This window comes from Equus asinus, chromosome 27, assembly GCF_041296235.1.
Source record: "Equus asinus isolate D_3611 breed Donkey chromosome 27, EquAss-T2T_v2, whole genome shotgun sequence".
NCBI classification, from domain to species: Eukaryota; Metazoa; Chordata; class Mammalia; order Perissodactyla; family Equidae; genus Equus; species Equus asinus.
In genome coordinates, this window is record NC_091816.1 from 23,140,084 (window position 1) to 23,159,536 (window position 19,453).

General features: G+C 43.0%; 1 protein-coding gene across 1 annotated transcript in view; it reads right to left on the reverse strand.

Moving 5' to 3' along the window:
- The window catches only part of CYP4V2 (cytochrome P450 family 4 subfamily V member 2), a 29,365-nt gene extending 19,401 nt beyond the window's left edge, over positions 1–9,964 (reverse strand). The window contains exon 1 of the mRNA XM_014855765.3: positions 8,986–9,964. Coding sequence (XP_014711251.1) covers positions 8,986–9,199 — 214 coding nt within the window. The 5' untranslated portion in view covers positions 9,200–9,964. The remainder of the gene's footprint in view (positions 1–8,985) is intronic.
- Between the last annotated feature and the right edge of the window lie 9,489 nt (positions 9,965–19,453).

A 19,453-nucleotide genomic window follows, 5' to 3' on the forward strand; every position in this document is an offset into this window, starting at 1 on the left:
CCAATGACCCTCGGAGAAGGGACTGATATCAGGGCTGAGGCAGGAAAAATACAAGATGAGTGGAATATATGGAGGTGCCAGAAAATAAGGAAGTGCTCAAAAAACGATGGGGTCATGTTGAAAAGTCAAAAGGTAACTTGAAAGAGCTCCTAATAGCCCAAACTGGAACAATTTGAGCAACAGAATAAATAATGATAGTATTGGATTGTGACACATGGAATAAAATTAAATGCACATGAGTTTGTGCTAATATACATACATAAATGCTAAGGGACCACTCTTCTTTTTTTTTTTTTTTTTGAGGAAGATTAGCCCTGAGCTAACATCTGCCGCCAATCCTCCTCTTTTTGCAGAGGAAGACTGGCCCTGAGCTAACATTCGTGCCCATCTTCCTCTATTTCATATGTGAGATGCCTGCCACAGCATGGCTTGCCAAGTGGTGCATGGGTCTACACCAGGATCTGAACTGGCGAACCCCTGGTCACATAAGCTGAACGTGTGAACTTAACCGCTACACCACCAGGCGGGCCCCGGGACAATTCTTTTTCATAGAAGAATTCTAAGTAACGTATGTGGAAGAAATGAAGGAAATACAAAATTCCCATTAGGTAAACATAGTAACAATTGTTGCAGGCAAGATACACCAATGGATGTAAAAATCAGTGGGTGCTGAAAGTTTGAGGAGAAACAGGGTATTTGCATAGTCACAAAGTATCACTAATTATTTACATTTATAATATTTATCTATAATATTTATAAATTACAAAGGGAAAAATAGTAACTTTAGAGTGAAATAACCTGGCATACACCACTTTAACCAAGCAATCAAGGTTAACAACACCAATAACAACATATTGTCATCATGTACACCGTGATATGATGAACTCTGAAGGACGCGACATCATTTCTTTGATATTCTTTTTTTTAATCGAGAAATAATTGTCGTATAATATTCTATTAGCTTCAGGTGTACAGCACAATGATTAGACATTTGTATATACTGTGAAATGATCGCCACAGTTTAAGTCTATTTAATATCCATCACCACACAAAGTTACAAATTTTTTTTTCCTTGGGATAAGAACTTTTAAGATCTACTCTCTAAGTGACTTTCAAGTATAAAGTTCAACATTATTAACCACGGTCACCATGCTGTACATTACATCCCCAGGACTTATTTGTTTTATAACTGGAAGTTTGTATCTTTTGATCTTCTTCGCCCATTTTGTCCACCTTCCACCCCCTGCCTCTGGCAACCACCGATCTGTTCTCTCTATCTATGAGTTTGGGTTTTTGTTTTTGCTGTTGTTTTAGATTACACATATAAGGGAGCTATCCAGTATTGGTCTATCTCTGACTTATTTCACTTAGCATGGTGCCCTCAAGGTAATCCACGTTGCAGCAAATGGCAGGATTTCCTTCTTTTTTATGGCCAAATAAGATTCCATTATGTATATACACACCACAACGTCTTTACCCATTCACCCATCAGTGGACACTTAGGTTGCTTCCATGTCTGGTCTATTATAAATAATGCTACAATGAACATGGGAGTACATATATATATATATCTTTTTGAGTTAGTGTTTTCATTTCCTTACAATAGATAACCAGAAGGGGAATTGTTGGTTTTTTTTTTATTGAGGTCATAGTAGTTTACAACATTGTGAAATTTCAGTTGTACATTATTATTTGTCAGTCACCATATAAATGTGCCCCTTTACCCCTTATGCCCACCCCCAACCCCCTTCCCCTCTGGTAACCACTAAACTGTTCTCTTTGTCTACATGTTTGTTTATCTTCCATATATGACTGAAATCATACCATGTTTGTCTTTCTCTGTCCGGCTTATTTAGTTTAACATAATACCCTCAAGGTCCATCCATGTTGTTGCAAATGGGATGATTTTGTCTTTTTTATAGCTGAGTAGTATTCCATTGTATATATATATACCACATCTTCTTTATCCAATCATCAGTTGATGAGCACTTGGGTTGCTTCCATGTCTTGGCTATCATGAATAATGCCGCAATGAACAAAGGGATGTGTAAGTCTCTTTGAATTATTGATTATGGATAAATACCCAGTAGTGGGATAGCTGGGTCATATGGTAGCTCTATTTTTAATTTTTTTTAGGAACTTCCAAACTGTTTGCCATAGTGGCTGCACCAATTTTCATTACCACCAACAGTATACAAGGGTTCTGTTTTCTCCACATCCTCACCAACATTTGTTATCTCTTGTCTCTTTCATAATAGCCATTCTAACAGATGTGAGGTGATATCTCACCGTGGGCTTGATTTGCATTTCCCTGATGATTAGTAATGTGGAGCATCTTTTGATCTGTCTGTTAGCCATCTGTATGGCTTGTTTGGAGAAATGTCTATTCAGATTCTCTGCCCATTTTTTAATCAGATTATTTGCTTTCTGTTATTGAGTTGTATGAGTTCTTCACACATTTTGGATATTAATCCCTTATCAGATATATGATTTGCAAATATTTTCTCCCATTCAGTAGGTTGCCTTTTCATTTTGTTGATGTTTTCCTTTGCTGTGCAGAAGCTTTTTAGTTTGACGTAGTCCCATTTGTTTATTTTTGCTTTTGTTGTCTTTGCTTATGGTGTCAAATCCAAAAAATTATCATGTAGACCAATGTCAAGGAGCTTACCAGCTATATGTTTTCTTCTTGGAGTTTTATGGTTTCAAGTGTTATATTCAAGTTTTTAGTCCATTTTGAGTTAATTTTTGTGTACAGTGTGAGATAGTGGTCCAGTTTTCCCAACACCATTTATTGAACACTCTATCCTTTCCCCATTATATATTCTTGACTCTTTAGTGGTAAATTAATTGACCATATTTGCATGGGTTTATTTCTGGGCTCTCTATTCTGTTCCATTGATCTATGTGTCTTTTTTAATGCTAATACCATATTGTTTTCATTATTATAACTCTGTAAGAGAGTTCGAAATCAGGAAGTGTGATGCCTCCAGCTTTGTTCTTCTTTCTCAAGATTCCTTTAGCTATTTGGGGTCTTTTGTGGTTCTATACAAATTTTAGGATTGTTTGTTCTATTTTTGTGAAAATGCCATTGGAAATTTGGTAGAGATTGCATTAAATCTGTAGACTTCTTCAGGTAGTTTGGACATTTTAACAATATCAATTCCCCCAATCCATGAGCATGGAGTATCTTTCCATTTATTTGTGTCTTCTTCAGTTTATTTCATCAATGTCTTATAGTTTTCAGTGTACAAGTCTTTAACCACCTTGGTTAAATTTATTCCTAGGTATTTCATTCTTTTTGATGCAATTGTAAATGGGATTATTTTCTTAATTTCTCTTTATGATAGTTCATTATTAATGTATAGAAATGCAACTGATTTTTGTATATTGATTTTGTATCTTGCAACTTTACTGAATGTTTTTTGGTTCTAACAGTTTTTGGGTTGAGTCTAAAAGGTTTTCTATATGTAATATCCTGGCATCTGCAAATGCTGACAGTTTTGCTTCTTTCTTTTTTCTGAGGAAGATTCACCCTGAGCTAACATCTGTTGCCAAACTTCCTCTTTTTGCTTGAGGAAGATTTGCCCTGAGCTGAAAACTGTACCAATCTTCCTCTACTTTGTATAGGGGTCACCGCCATAGCACAGCTGCCAACAAGTGGTATAGGTCCACGCCCAGGAACTGAACCCAGGTTCCCAAAGTGGAGTGTGCTGAACTTAACAAGTAAGCCATGGGGTCAACCTTTACTTCTTCCTTTCTGATAATGGATGCCTTTTATTTCTTTTTCTTGCCTAAATGCTCTGGCTAAGACTTCCAATATTATGTTGACTAAAAGTAGTGAGAGTAGGCACCCTTGTCTTGTTCCTGATCTTAGTGGAAAAGCTTTCAACATCACTTCTATGGTACTCTTCCCAAAATTCATAACGTCAACCTAATTATGAGAAAACAATAGGCAAATCCAAACTGAGAGACATTCTACAAAATACCTGACCAGGACGCAGCAAAAGTGTCAAGGTCACGGATTAGGAAAGTCTAATGTCAGAGAACACAACACAGGAAACCTAGCAACTAAACGCCCTGTGAGATCTTGGGCTGAGTCCTGGAACAGAAAAAGGACATTACTGGGAAGAGTCATGAAATTCAAATAAAGGCTGCAGTTTCGTTAATAATGTTGTACAAATGCTAATTTTCTAGTTTTGATAATTCTACTAATTGTCTAAGATGTCACCATTAGAGGAAGCTGGGTAGAGAGCATATGTGAGCTCTCTGTACTATCTCCACAACTTTCCTGAAGGTCTCAAATTATTTCAAAATAAACAAAATTTTAAAACGAAAAGGGGAGGGGCTGGCCCCGTGGCCGAGTGGTCAAGTTCACGCGCTCCGCTGCAGGTGGCCCAGTGTTTCGTTGGTTTGAATCCTGGGCGCGGACATGGCACTGCTCATCAAACCACGCTGGGCGCGGACATGGCACTGCTCATCAAACCACGCTGAGGCAGCATCCCACATGCCACAACTAGAAGGACCCACAACGAAAAATATACAACTATGTACTGGGGAGCTTTGGGGAGAAAAAGGAAAAAAATAAAATCTTCAAAAAAAAAGAAAAGGGGAGTTTTATTTTTCTGAAGTGGAGAATAAGAAGTAAGCTGGAGGAAGATTGAAAAAAGTTTTCTTAGTGGGAGAGGAACATATACACACAAATATACAAATGATTGGCTTGTGTCTCTATTTTCTTTAATATCTGGAAGAAGTTTATACATTAAGAGTCCAGGTGGGAGACCTGGGCTTGGAAATGCGACAAAAATGTGGAAGAGCTGTCATAACAAATTTAAGAAAGCATCATTGAGCTAAAAAGAATTACTGAGCAGCATTGAAAACAATGTAAGGAATAGACAATCCCTACATTGGGAATTTTGTAGTCAATCAAATCAGTTTCCTACTATATGTCTAGTAATGAGAATGAATATGACAGAAGTACCTTAATTCTCCCTGGAAATACAACACGCTCACACATGCATTCCGCATGCAAGGAGTGTGCGCCTCCAAAGGACCCACCCCTACGCTCAAGGAACTTCTAATCCTGGGAGATAGTCACTACTATAGTAATCACAATACCAGAGAGAATGAAATGGGCACTAAAATCAAAGTTGAAATCTGAGGAGTTATTGATTCTCATTGAGAGGACTGGAGAAATTTCATGAAAGAGATGGCATTTGAGCATCAAAGAATGAGTTGGATTTTTAATGGCGGGAAAAGGGAAGTGGGTTGGGAGAAGAGTATGTAAAGCAAGCATAGAAACAGCAGAGCAGAAGCAGGGAGGTCTGAAAGTTCCCTGCAGGTTCATCCAAAGCCAAGGATGGGGGGTGATAACATTGGGAGATGAGACTGGACCATTGGAGAGCCATGGAAGTTTGACTTTCTTTTATAGGCTCTAGGGAGTAACTGAAAGCTTCTAAAGAGGACTAGCATGACTGGAGTTGTATTTTGGGACAATGACACTAATGTGTGCGAGATTTGTGAATAACTTGAGTACGCTGGGACCACAAGAAGCTTTGGGGGTGGGACAAAAGGCTGGGATTTGATGCAGCCAGAGTTAGGGGCAACAACCTTGCCTTCTGGCTGACCCTTTTGTTGGGCGCAGGAAAATGGTGACCATCAATCCCAACTATAGCAGCAAAGTACTGAGGAAAACTTGGGAGTCAACACTTTCTGCCCTGATACTCATGAGACCTGACTTGACAATTCCAACCCCACTGCGAGGCGACTAATATGGTATTTGAGATTTTGACCGGTCTGTTTTGACAGGGGAATTTGGGCACCAGGGACAAATTGACATGGCACACACACAAAAAAACTTAAATCTTTCAGCTCTTTCTCAATGCCAATAAATGTGCACATGCTCAGCTCATCCCTGCTCCTCATCCATCCCTAACCTTCACCCACCCCTGGGCTTCAGGGCAAGCTGCTCAAAGGGCAGTGGGAAAAGGGGCCAAGGCTCAGGGATGTTCATTGCATATAATACTAAATAAACAGCAATGATTTTTTAAAAAGTGTTTGCACATGTGGACCCATCACAACCTAATAATAATTATCCGTAAAGAGCTAACGTTCATTATGTCATATGTGTTTGCTGTGGCAGGTTATTATGTGTCAGATCTAGTGCTCAGGGTTTTAAATGCATCATATCTTCTATCATTGGTTAGATCAGAAGCATTCTTATTACTGCCATTAAACAGTTGAGGAAATTGTCCACAATTAAGTAACTTGCCCAATATCACAGAGCTAGTAAATGGTGGAAACCGGCTTTGTACCCAAGGCAGTAAGACCCCGGAATGTGCCATCTTAACCATTACACCATCCTGCTTCACAAGGTCTCCCAGTCAAAACCGTTGTCAAAATTGCTGGGAAAAGACCTAAGTCAAATCAACAGTGTCAAACTATTGTTCTTACTGCTAATATATTGCTGGCCTTGGTCTGGTCTGGCAGAGGAGACAGGGAAGTCTAAATCTGTGGTTTGAACGTACCAGGTCCAATATCAGGGAGCAGCTGGGGACAGCGAGTGTTGACATAATGGACTGGAAAAGCAAGAGATTAGAGTTCCAGAGGCTAGTCGGAAGTCAACTGCAATACTCCAGTGAGATTACTGAGGCCAGAATTTGGACAGTAGCTGCAAAATGAAAGGCACAGTCTCTTATGTAACAGATAAGGTCACTGAGAACAGGGAATGTATCTTAGAATATCCCCAGTTTTGCTAAGCTCAATGCTGGGCACAAAGCAGGCCTCCACTAAATGCTTCACTGACAAAGAATTTATTCTAACCAAATTCAAGACAATGATCTACAAACAGCATGCGTTAAATTTAATCTACTCTATGATATAGTTACTTTTACAAGTAAAGGGTAAAAACCTCTAACTTAGAGAGTTTTAAACACCTTCTCAAAGTGAAACAACTTGGATGCAAAGCTGGAAATTGAGCAAGGGTTTGCCCGATGCCAAAATCCAGTACTTGTTGATGCATTAAAAAGTCCCCTTGTAGGGCCAGCCAGGTGGCCCAGCGGTTAAATTCACATGTTCCACTTCTCAGTGGCCCGCGGTTCCGCTTGGCAAAAGCCATGCTGTTGCAGGCATCCCATGTATAAAGTTAAGGAAGATGGGCATGGATGTTAGCTCAGGGCCAGTCTTCCTCAGTAAAAAGAGGAGGTTTGGCAGTAGTTAGCTCAGGGCTAATCTTCCTCAAAAAAAAAAAGTCCCCTTGTAAAAGACAGTATAGTCATTCTCTTCACTCAAAAAATAACTCAGGGGCTGGCCAGGTGGCACAGGAGTTAAGTGCTTCGGCGGCCCGGGGTTCGCTGGTTCAGATCCTGGGTGTGGACATGGCACTACTTGGCAAGCCATGCTGTGGTAGGCGTCCCATGTATAAAGTAGAGGAAGATGGGCACGGATGTTAGCTCAGGGCCAGTCTTCCTCAGCAAAAAGAGGAGGATTGGCAGTAGTTAGCTCAGGGCTAATTTTCTTCTTCTTCAAAAAAGTAACTCAAAGAGGAATTACTTTAAATACTTCAATCAACTCACAGTTTGTTTTAAAACAGGTCTTACTCTAAGATTTTAATTCTTAGAAAAACTCCCCAAGAGAATATGAGATTTCTTAAGTATACTGTTTCTTGTTGGGGAGTGAGGGGGTCTGTATTTCTCCACAATCATTTTCTTTAATATTTATAAAGCTTAGGGTAGAAGGGGGAGGTTAGCTCTGCTTTTAATATTAACCAAGATGATTTTTACAAATGTGGTTTTCGTATATCTAAATGTGTTGTTGGATCACTTGTAACAGTCACATTAATGTTTAGTTGGTGAAAAGTTTACTTGAATTTCTTCTGCCAGAAAACATTTTCAATATTGTGGTAAATGCTCTCCCAAGAGACCTCACTGTATTCCTGTGAAGTTGAAACGATATTATTTTTATTTGGGGAAACAGAAGTGGGAAAGAAACAACCCTTCGAGTTTTGTAGTTAGTGTTCAGCCTATAAGACTACTATTAACAATTAATCTCAGGGGTATTGGGTTCTCGTCCTGGGCTCATCTTAAAATATGTCATTTTGGTCGAATCTTTTCAGCTTTGGGTATCACAACTTATACAGCCATGAAAATGAAATGCTAAAATCTAATTCAACCTCCCTTGTCCCGGACTGTAAATATCAGGTACTTTTGAGAGCTTTCTAACCTAAAGAGATGTTTGGGGTATTTTTCCCATCAACGAAACACAATACAAATCTATCTCTTCAAAAAGCTCATTTCAATAAAAAGCATTCACTCTAATGACTTTTGAAACTTGCAGTATGAATTTGCTGAAGGCTCTGCCATCATAGTTTACTGTATTTATGTAACCTCCTTAAAAGGGCTAAAATATGAAGGTCAAGGAGCGAAGTTGTGGACAAGTCTCCTGATGTCTGGGGCGGGGAGGGACTTCAAATGAACCTCTGGTCCCTTATTTTCCAGAGAGAGAGAGAGAGAGACAGAGGAGGGTGATTCTAAGTTTTAACATATTTACCCTGTTCCAGGGAAGTTTCTGCCTGTAAAGCTTTCACAGACAAGACCCAAGAAAAGACGGGCAGTGTTTTGAGATGGAGCAGCTACAAGGTGGGAAAAGGAGAAAAAGCAAAAAGACAGGAGTTTAGAAATACTGCATGCCATGCTCTACATAAGGAAAAAGCTCCTATGGAACGGAGGGCACTAGCAATTTTGTCAGGGGTCCTAGGGAAAACTGGATAGACTTGGGAATCCATTCTCCAGCGGTGATAGAGGCTTCTCTCTCCTAACAGCCAGCGCCTAAGTGACTGTGTTCCCTGCCGATAAGAAGGCGGGCTGTGCGGGCCGGACCCCGGGCTCAGGCTCCGGGGCAGCTCCTGCGCGCTCGCGCCTCCTGCCAGGCGGGCCGCGCGGGCCACCAGCCCTTGGTGGGGATGCCGCCGGCCCAGGTGCGGTCCCTTACCTCTCGCGTCCGGCTTCAGCTTCAGCGCGTGGCCCACGAAAGGGTAGGCGCCGGGTAACGTCGGGACGGCCCTCATCTGCTGCCATGTCCACGCGTAGCTCGCCACCATCCGCAGGACGTTCAGGATTAGGGTGGCGCCGGCCAGGGAGACGGCGCTCAACGCGCCCCAGAGTAGCAGCTCCTGCCCGATGTGCACCGGCCACAGCGCCATCATCGCGCCAGCGGTCCGCTCCGCACAGGGACTGAGGCTGCCAGGACTGGGGGCGGGGTGCTTGGGACCGCCGGCCTGCTGCAGTTCCTGGAGTTCAAGTGCGCTGCGCCCGGGAGGAGTTCCGGCCCGCAGGGATGCGGGCGCGTCCGCGGGTGGGAAAGGTGGCGCCGGGCCCGATCACTTCTTTCTCCTCCGGCCAGGGGTAGGCACAGGCCTGGCCGCGGTGAAGCGGGGACCCCAAGATGGGGACTTCCGGCTGCAGGGGCCGCCCGAGCCCTCGGGACTAGGTTGGAGCCTCCCAGGCTGGGAGGAAAACACCAAGGAGGGGTTGTCACTGTGCAGAGCAAAAGCCTACGTCATGCACACGGGCCTCTTTGTTTGGTTCAAGCAGAAAACGAAAGACAGAAAACAGCTTCAGGGCTCCACAGAGTGTGCGGAATGTAAATGAAGGCACTTGAGTGGGCAGGAAAAAGGAGGTGAAATTTAAGCTTCGCGCTGGAGAGGCTCCCTGGGGCCAGGGTGGGCTGAGCTTGGGGTTATGGGACCCCACTGCTGGGCATGGGAGAATTCCAGCTAGAGTCAGCGGTATGTTTTAAATTGAAATAAAGAGGCATCTAGTTTGAAATTCAACCTTTGGAGCTTACATTTTCTCAGCTGGGCATCTAACCTCGTTTCCTTGCGCAACCGGCAGTGTTCCAAGCTGCTAGGACCGGCTGCCTCCCGGGAGGTAGGTTGCATCCCGGCTTCTGCATCAGGATCCTTCTGAGCAGCTGCCTGCTTTGATCTAGGGTAGCCTTGGGAGCACCACTTAACAGTTTGCATCGGGTGACTGAGACACGGGAGAGCTGAGTTAGGTGGTGGTGATCCAAATGTTTTCCAAAATGTCCTCAGGACCTGGAAAAGCCAGCACCTAAGAGAAAAAGATAGGGGCGCGTAGGAGAGGATGAAGGCCAAGGTTTCTGCAAGCGGAGGAGGTGAGGGATGCTGGGAGACGGGTTTGTTAAGGAGACAGTGGTTATGGAGCACTTTCAGAAGGGAAGGAAGACAAACCACTGAGCCCGTGGAAGGACAACGGAAGGACAGTTCTCAGCAAGGGCTGTGTTCCCGGACTACCAGTTTCTCTCTTTTCTCCAGGCAGCCGGTACCCCAATCCTGACTCAGATTCCCCTCTCTACACTTGATCCTTCTTACAAAGGGTCTTGGCTAGGAGTGTCCTTCTAGCAACAGTTTTCTAAGCTATAGGAAAAGTGCCCAGGAAGATGACATATTGAGAAATGCCCTTGATTCCTACTTTGCTTAATGAGATTAGTTTTACTTGCAAGTATCGTAGAGGTTTCCCACAGCCACTTGCTGGACCTCTTTGGGACATGCAATGCCATTTTTGAAAGAAAAAGTTTCTCTCCAGCTAGGCTAGTGTCTGGGAAAAAAATAGTGATCAACTCTATGGAGTGTGAATGGAGAGGAAGAACTTACACTTTTTATTTTATTTACTTCTTGTTGATGCAAAATAACTAATAACCATTCCACAGAGAACAGAAATAAGGTGGGTTTTACTTGAGTCAGAGTGAGGATTATAACCTGGGAAGGTCTTTTCCAGAAAGGAAGACAGTGCTCTGGAGAAGTGCGTGGTTTTCGGTACAGTCTTGGATCTTTTTAGAACAAAGAACATACATTAAACACACCCAGGATACATACTCATCAAGGTTTCAAATAGGCATTCAGTTGCAAATTAGCAGGTCAACATGATCTTGATATCGGGAAAGGGATTAATCCAGGCTTTACCAGTAGGGCATAGGAGAGGAAGGGTGCATTCTTAGTTTAAGAGAGTGCATTCTTTACTTTAATGGTTAATTAAAGCAGATGTACACTGTCTGTTTGATAGGCCAAAGTCAGGCTTTTTTTAGTTCAAGCCGAGTCAGTTTTGAATCAGAATAGTTACCCGATATATTCCAAACTGTGAAAATCTCTTGTCATGCTACAGTGTTTCATCAATTTAAGACTTTCAAAAAATGTATTTATTTCCTATCTTTACATATGTCTCATGGGCTTTAATTTGCTTCTCTCTAAAGGCTAGAGGGTGAACCATGAGGTCAATTGCTGCTGTAAAAGCACAGGACTTGTCTATAGTATCTGACTCTGCTAATCTCTGTGGACAAAACAAGGAATATAACAGACAACTGCTGCCCTCAAGAAGCCGAGAGGGCGCGGAGGGGGGAGCGGGGGTCGGGTAGGGAAAGAGGGGTGGGGGGGAGGTGCTCCAGGCAGTAAACTCGAGCATAGACATACTCCAAAGCAGAGAAGGATATGATGAGTTCAAGACGCAGTGTAGGGGGCCGTGCCTGGAACACAGGTGGCTCCTGGTGACCAGAGCAAGATAATGTTGATAGGTAGCTTGGAGCAAGCTTAAATAGACCTTGACTGCCAGGCTTAGAAATTTTATCTTCATTTCAAAGGCAATTTGTGGATGCGGAAGAGGGCACTGAAGACTTTTTGAAAAGGGACAACAAAATAAAAGCCCTGTCTCTTTGCTTCGTCGTCTCTCCCATGTTTTCCTGTTGGCAGATGGGACCCTTTCTCATATGCCTTGGAAGCCTGAAATTGCAGTCTAAACCAGTCAGATGGCCAGGCATCCAAGCCATACATGGCAACATCTTTCTCTCCTGACAGCAGAGCACACAGTGTTTCACCCTAGAATGTCCACTGTGAGGTGTAATGATGCTCTGTGTGGGAAACATTGCATTGCCCATGTGAGGATAGTCTATTTACATTTGAAACCACGTTGATTGTCAGCTTCATGGAACTAATCCAACTCGGTAGGCAAGTGTCTCCATACTCTCTCTCCTGAAGAGTCATTCTACATGAAAGGATGAGTCTCTTCCCACATGGAAGATCTTTGCTTGCTCCTCTCCCCTCCTTGAAATAAGTGCTTTTGAAAATTAAAGTCATGGGACAGAATATGTTGTAAACTACAGAATGGCTTTGTCAGTGTTAACACTTTGATTTCCTTAAATTTCCTGTCACTTGGAATGATTCCCAATAAGAAAAAGGTATTTAACTTAGATTATAAAAATAAATTATGGGGGCTGGGTTGGTGGCATAGTGGTTGATTCTGTGCTCTCAGCTTTGGCAGCCCAGGGTTCGTGGGTTCAGATCTTGGGCTCAGACCTACACCACTCATTAGCCATGCTGTGGCAGAGTCCCACATACAAAATGGAGGAAGATTGGCACAGATATTACCTCAGGGCCAATCTTCCTCACCTAAATAAATAAACAAACAAATAAATAAATAAAAAAATGCTGGCTGGATATAGAACTATATCATCTACATATTTACACACATCAAATCATCAGGGTAACAGGAAACTTTGTCATGAGTTTTGAATCACAGACACCAAGATCAGATCAAGTGCACATTAGTGAAATGTAGTTTTATGAGTAAATATCATCACTTCTATGTAACCACCATCCAGATCATACAAAAGAACATGGAATCATAGTTTGTGTTCTCTTTTGCATCTGTCTTCTTAAACTCAACATTTATCTGTGAGATGAATCTATATTTCTGTGCATTTTTCACAGCTATATGTTATTCCATTGTTTACCACAATTTATATATTTTTATGAATATATATATATGTCCATTCTGCCTCTATGGAGAACTCTGACTAATATACCCATTTAATTAAATTGATTCCTATGCATTTGATGTTTTTTGTCGCATTTTTATATTTTATTATCTAATTGTTGTTAGTAATAGAAAGGCAAATGCGTTTTACGTTGACCCTGTATTCAAATCTTAGTTTCCTCTCCTCCTCCACCTGACTCATTTCTAGGGGACCTGGGAACCCGCAGACTCAAGGAAGTGTGCAGCCCCCGCTGCTGGTGGAGCTGGTACTGGGGAGGCCACCACTGGGGGCTGGGTCACCAGTTCTGCTGTGGTTCCTGAAGCCTCGGGTCTCAGGTTTCACCTGCCATGCTAGCGGGGAGCAGGGGCTAAGCAGGTCGAGGTTTTTCTTGTTGCTTGCTCTGCAGCCTCTGGTCTCTAGTGCTAGCCAGCGTGTGTTTTTAAAACTCAGGTCAGAGCGCCCCACCTCAGCCGGGAAAATCGGAGTTTTGTATACTATCCTCATGGAGGGAAGGACCTGGCTACTGAAGAGGCAGGTAGAGGAGGCGCGCACGCTGGATCTACTGTACAGGGGGAGGGAGCAATCTTATTCGCACTATTCCGTTCCCATGGGGACTGCTTGCAGGCACACAGGCTAAGTCTTCTGGGAGAGGGCCGGAGAGCTGTCACATCCGCCCTCTCCACCCCTGCGAGGCCGCTGGAGCAAGCCGCCCTGTCTTCTCGCAGGTGTGCAGGCCAGCGTGGGCATCCGCGCGCTGCATCGCTGCTGCCTAGGGGCCTGCACCCCCAGTTCCACTACCTCCCAGGTGTCCAGTCTACCCACCTCCAGCTGTATAGATGCCTAGATCTCTTAAGCGTCCTGTTGCGCTGTGTCGGGAGTTCTCTGCTGGTCAATGGATGTTCGACCCGTTGTAATTTACAGGGGAGACACAAAGAGAACTCACTCCACTGTGATGCTGATGTCACTCCTGTTGACCCTGTATTCAATGAACTTGCTGGAATCGTATATTAATTAAGCATGTCCGTAGACTATATTGGATTTTCTACCCACGTAATCATGTTTTTTGTGAAGAATGAAATTTTTTTCTTTCTTCCCAATTCTTAAGATCTTTTAATATTCTAATCTTGCCCTATAAGACTGGCTAGGGCATCCTGTAGGATGATGAATAACCTTGGTGGTAGCAGAAATTTCTTGTACTGTTGTCTGATCTCAGGGGGTAAAGTTCCATATTTTACCATTAAGTATGAAGTTTGCTGTGGGTTTTTTTCCCCTAAATGCCTATTATCAGATAATCGTTGTTTTCTTCTCTTCCTTGTTTACTAATAAAATTTGTTACGCGCGGATTTTTTTCAAAGAGTTTTTCCGCTGTCTGTTGGGAAAATAGTACGGTTGTTTTCCTTGACGTCACTTGTTGCATTGATTACTTTTCACATAGTAAACCAAACTTGCATTTCTGAAATAAATCTGATTTGGACAGTGTGTATTATCCATTTCGTGTGTAACTGATTTGATTTGCTAATGTTTTGCTTAAGAGTGTTTCATCATCATATAGGTTGGCCTATAATTTTCCTTTTGAAAATACCCTTATCGGGTTTTGTATCAAAGTTATGCTAGCCTCACAAAATGACTCTCTATTATTGTTTAAAACAATTTTTATATTGATGTGTAGGGACCTGAAATTGGCCACCCCAAGACATGTCTCTTGGGCATCAGGATTATTTGAAGCTCATTGCTTTTGATAAACTGGGACAGGGAAGAAGGCTCTGAGGAATGGAACTTGCCCTTTGTTAGGACACGTTTACATCTGTAAGGTAATAAATCTCTATCTGTAAAGGTGCCTCCCTCTCTGTACCAGGAAGAAGAAAGGAGATGACCTTCTCTCTAGAAACTCTTAATCAATACCAAAGGCAAGGATTTAAATCTGCATTGTATTGTGCTAGTCTGGTAACCTCCTGTAACTGACTTCCCTCCCCCTCCCAACGTTGGCATTTCTTAAGGATTAAGCATCTTTCCTTAGGCTAGGAACTGATTGCTGTGCTCACCTGTGATGCCCAGCTCCAGACAATAGACTTGCCTCCTGCTACACCCACCGAGATAGCAGACCACTACCTGCTGTGTCCATCAAGCGCTGTGCTGACAGGGCAATCTTGTGACTACTGTGAGAGGGACATTTCAATCACATGTGAAACACCCTGTTTGGGGGTATATAACCACTCTGTGCACCCCACTTCTTCGGTGCCCTTCCTTCGGGAAGAAATGCCCCAGGCCATGGTTCCTCATAAAGCTTTGTTTAATTTTCTCTTGCTATTCTGTCTCATGTGAATTTAATTCGTTCTCCGGCCAGACGAACCCCCATTTGGGGAGAGGAAATGTCTTCCTCCCCTACAGTTTTGGCTCAGTCGGCAGGATGAAATTTCACTGGCTGGACACTGCTTGCTCCTGGACTGCTGCGGCCGAGAGATCCCAGACCCCTGACAAGAGCCGGCAAGAGGTTAAGAGTTCTTACCACGTCAGTCTCCCGGATCTCTGCCTGCAGGCTCCAATGGAAGCAAGAGTGGTGAGTTTTTTGCTCTTCTAAATTTAGATAAGGAGGAGAAAATGCTGGTGTGGCTAGCTTCTTGTATTCAGCGACTCTAGGATTTGAGTACTCACTGGCTGTAGATTCTTTTCCTCTCAGAGATAGACTTTTCCTTGTCTCTGTCTTTTTGTTTGTCATAAGACACAGGCATCTCTATAAGCCTGTTGTCTGGGCTTTTTGTCTTGTTCTGTATCTTGAGAGCTTGGCTTTGTGACCTTTCTGGTCTCCGCCATCGGAGGATGCATGTACCAGCATGCATCTTGACGGCCAGTCGAGTAGACTGGGGTTCCGGGACAGACTCTTTGGCCGGCTGTTTCAGCTCTCTGGGGAGTTTGTCATAAGAGGTCCCAATTGCTTTCATAAGGGGCCTTTGTCGTCTCAACCTTTGTTGCTTGCCTTTACTTTCTTAGGCTATTTTTGGGAGTGAATTTTCTGGATCTCTTTTGGGGACGCCTCTTTGTCCTTGGTTAAGCTTTGGTTGAGTTGCTGTTAAGATCCTACTCGTCAATTCTGGCCAGACGATGGATCATTTAAATTCGGAAAACTTCTAAATAGGGGAAACAAATTGTGAGAGCTCTCATCATAATTTTTATTGGTATCTATGAAAAAAGCCAAATTAAAAAGGAAACACAAGAAAATGATGACTAGGTTTAAACCCTGACTCAGGTTATAATTGAATTGGTGAAATATAAAGGTCTAAGTGTTCATAATGACAAATAAAAATGGCAAGCAATAGGATATATTGGAGTATATGAGGAAGCCATTTGGTATAAACCTAATTCGGCCTGACTGTTTTTTCCAAAAGGGCCTGACTGTGGCTATTGAGCACACGTTGTATATCTGCTTAGACATTTCCTATGGCCAGAACAAAGGCCCTTGAGATAAAGGTGCAACTTCCCCCCACATTAGCATTCCCTTAGGGATAAGCATTTTTCCTTAGGCTAGGAACTGATTGCTGCACTCACCTTTGACCACCCAGCTCACCTGTGACCACTCAGCTGGAGACAACAGACTGCCACCCTGCTGTGTTCACTGAGACAGCAGACCTACCTGCTGTTTCCATCAATTGCGGTGCCCACAGAGCAGTCTCGCGACTATTGTAAAAGGGACATTTCAATCCTATGTGAAACATCCTCTCTGGGGGTATATAACCACTCTGTGCACCCCACTTCTTCGGTGCCCTTTCTTCCTTGGGGAAGAGGGGCCCGGGTTATAATCTTCAGATTTAAGCTCAGAATAAACTCACCCAAATTTTCATTTATAGATTAGTGATGGATTATTTTTGTCGACAATAAGATTATAAAGGTTGGAATGCTTGAGCTGATTTTCTTTTTATAAAGAGGTTATATCAACTTTGCTTAAGTATGTTTTAAAATTGTCTGACTGGGAATGCTTCCTTATGCAATATTATAAGACTAAGACCTGTTGAGTCCTGGCCATGGGTCCTGTCCCCATGCTGCAGCTCTTCACTGCCCATAGGCCCTGTCCCCATGCTATTTGAATAGAGGAGCACTACTTCCAGGCCTTGAGCCCAGGAAGTCTTTCTTTTGACTCCTTGGCTTGCTGAGCCCGCTTGCTTCACCAGCTTGTGAGCTAAAGTTCTAGTTTTCCTTGTGCCTTTCTCTTTTTCAAGGATGGATCTAAATTCACTGCTCCATTGGGAACCTTCTCGGACAGCTGTATGAATCCACGTTTGCTGCCCATGGCTACTCTATGGGGCAAATTGTGGCATTCAGCCTGAAGAGAATCAGTACCTTAAGTCTGAGGGTGATGGAGAATGAATTAATCCATTCCTTCCTGACTCTATCTCTAATAGACAAATTTTACATGGGCGCGGGTTGGCCACTTAAGTCATTAGGACGGCCGCCAATCTCCAAGACTCCCGTGACAGGTTTCTTTTCCTAAGGCTGGATTGGGATCCCTCCCATGGCTCCTGACCACTAGAACTGTGGGAAAGTCCCAATCGGGACTCCAGTTCAAGGCAAGTACCAAACTCTAACCTTTGGTTGAGTATGGGAACCCCTTCTTGGGAGAATGGCTCCAGGACGCAATTGGGTAGAATGTGCCCCAGACCGGCGGAAAAATTCTTCACTGTTTTTCTCTGCTCTTTTATCTTTGGGACAATTCACCTGGCACTTATGACTGCCAGCATAATGGGGAAGGTGTACAAGGGATGCAATGCAGAGGGACGCCCCCATCGCCCCCTGCTATAGGAACCCCACAGGCACAACAAGTAGGACGCTGCCCTAGGTTCGGGAGATTTTCAAGGTAATGGACCCTTTTCTTTCCTCTCTCTTAAAGTGACAGTGACAATTTTGGGCTCCTTTTGAGCTTTGCAATTGAGAAACAAAGAAATCTTTAAAGTGTCAAAGGCTCCACCTCTGGGAACCCCCACTCTTGTTTCCGGGCCTGATCACCCTGGCGACCAAGTGGGGTGCCCTCTCTTGGCGATTGACTTGTTAAGCATTTTAGGTGCCTACTGAGTTGATTATGACAATGGGAGACCTGTGATTTATTCTGTGAACTGTCCTGATGGTGTTGTGTGCCCCGGCACGGGAACTGCTGTGTGACCTCTATCTTGATACCCCTTGGGGAAAAGGCCATGAGGATGAGGCCTGATCTCTTTTCCTTTCTGTTTGTCACCTCCTCTCTTGTCACCAAGTCGAGGTTAAGTTCAGGGTGGACCTAACCAGAACCTGGACCTTCTGTACTTAACTCTCAGCCCCAGACACAGGGAGCCCCAGCCCCCAGCCAGCTCCAGGCCTTTGCCTCCTGCTTCCCTGCCTGGCTCACCTGTGCTGGCTCAGGGACTAAGCGCCCTGGGCTAAGTGGGATTTGACTAGATCTTATAACTATGTTGATGCCTGCACTCAGGCACCTTTGCACCCTTTCTCTGGCCTTGTCAGTCAGACACCAGCTTTACCACCATGAGGAATGCCTCAACCCAGAGACTCACCCCCTGGGCACATTTTAACTAGTCGGAAACGCTTTCAGTTGGATGGGTTATGCCCCAGAAACTCCAGCTCGGAGAAAACTTGAGGAGTTTCTCTGTGCCTTTGTGATGTAGTTGGACAGGTAGGTCAATCTAGAATATCATTAAGTTAAACCCAGTAAGTAACTTCCAACTGTCCTTGGAAAATCCTTACAAGACTGGAAATACAGCTCTAGAGGCAGTTCAAATTCCACCCAGTTCCTTTATCTCAAAAAGGATTATCATCTTCCCTCTCTAGGAACTACTATCTAGCCCATCACTAATTCCTAAGACTGAAAAAAAAAAAAGAGGGGAAAGGTCATAAGCGTGCCCTTGCCGAGAAAAAAATCTAGCATCTTGAGTGTCTTCTCCACAAATATTAGTAAAACAGCTCAAAACAATTTGGATTCATACCTAGGGAGCTTTCTATTGTACCTGATTCATGGCAGTGATTTTTAAAACAATAGGTGTGAAGGCTCTGTGTCTGTGTGTGTCTATATATGTGTGACTTTACTTCCGGATGGTATGGCCAAAACTAAGAGCTCTGTTTAATTGGCTTAAAGTGAGCGCTTACATAAATTCTAAATGTAGTAGAAATTAATCCAATGTCTTTCAAGTTAACGTGATGTGAATTAATCTTTGGTTAATGAAAGTTTAAGTTTGTTGGTTTGATTAAAATGTTTGGACATGTCCTCCAGAGTTAGCACTGCATATGCAAATATGCAGCCTGGGTTTACCAGTCAAATAAGTTCATGTTGTCTGTTAGAAATTTGTCAGCATAATAGCTTTAAATGATAGCTAAAGTTTGTCTAATGTCTCAAAGTTTTTGTGGGTAATCTAAACATCATTATTGGGAACAAATGGTTTAGATATAAATGAAATAAGAGTTTATAGATAAACTTTTACATAATTATCATTTGTGGCATGTGTATTTAAAATAACTTCCAAAATCTTTTTGGTAACTTGAAACTTTGAAGTTTTGCTAGGTTAATTTAAGTGAATGATAAAATTCGTTGAGTACCTAGATAATTTCCAAATAAGATATTAGACATTAATTATTAAATGTAAGTTTATCTACTTTT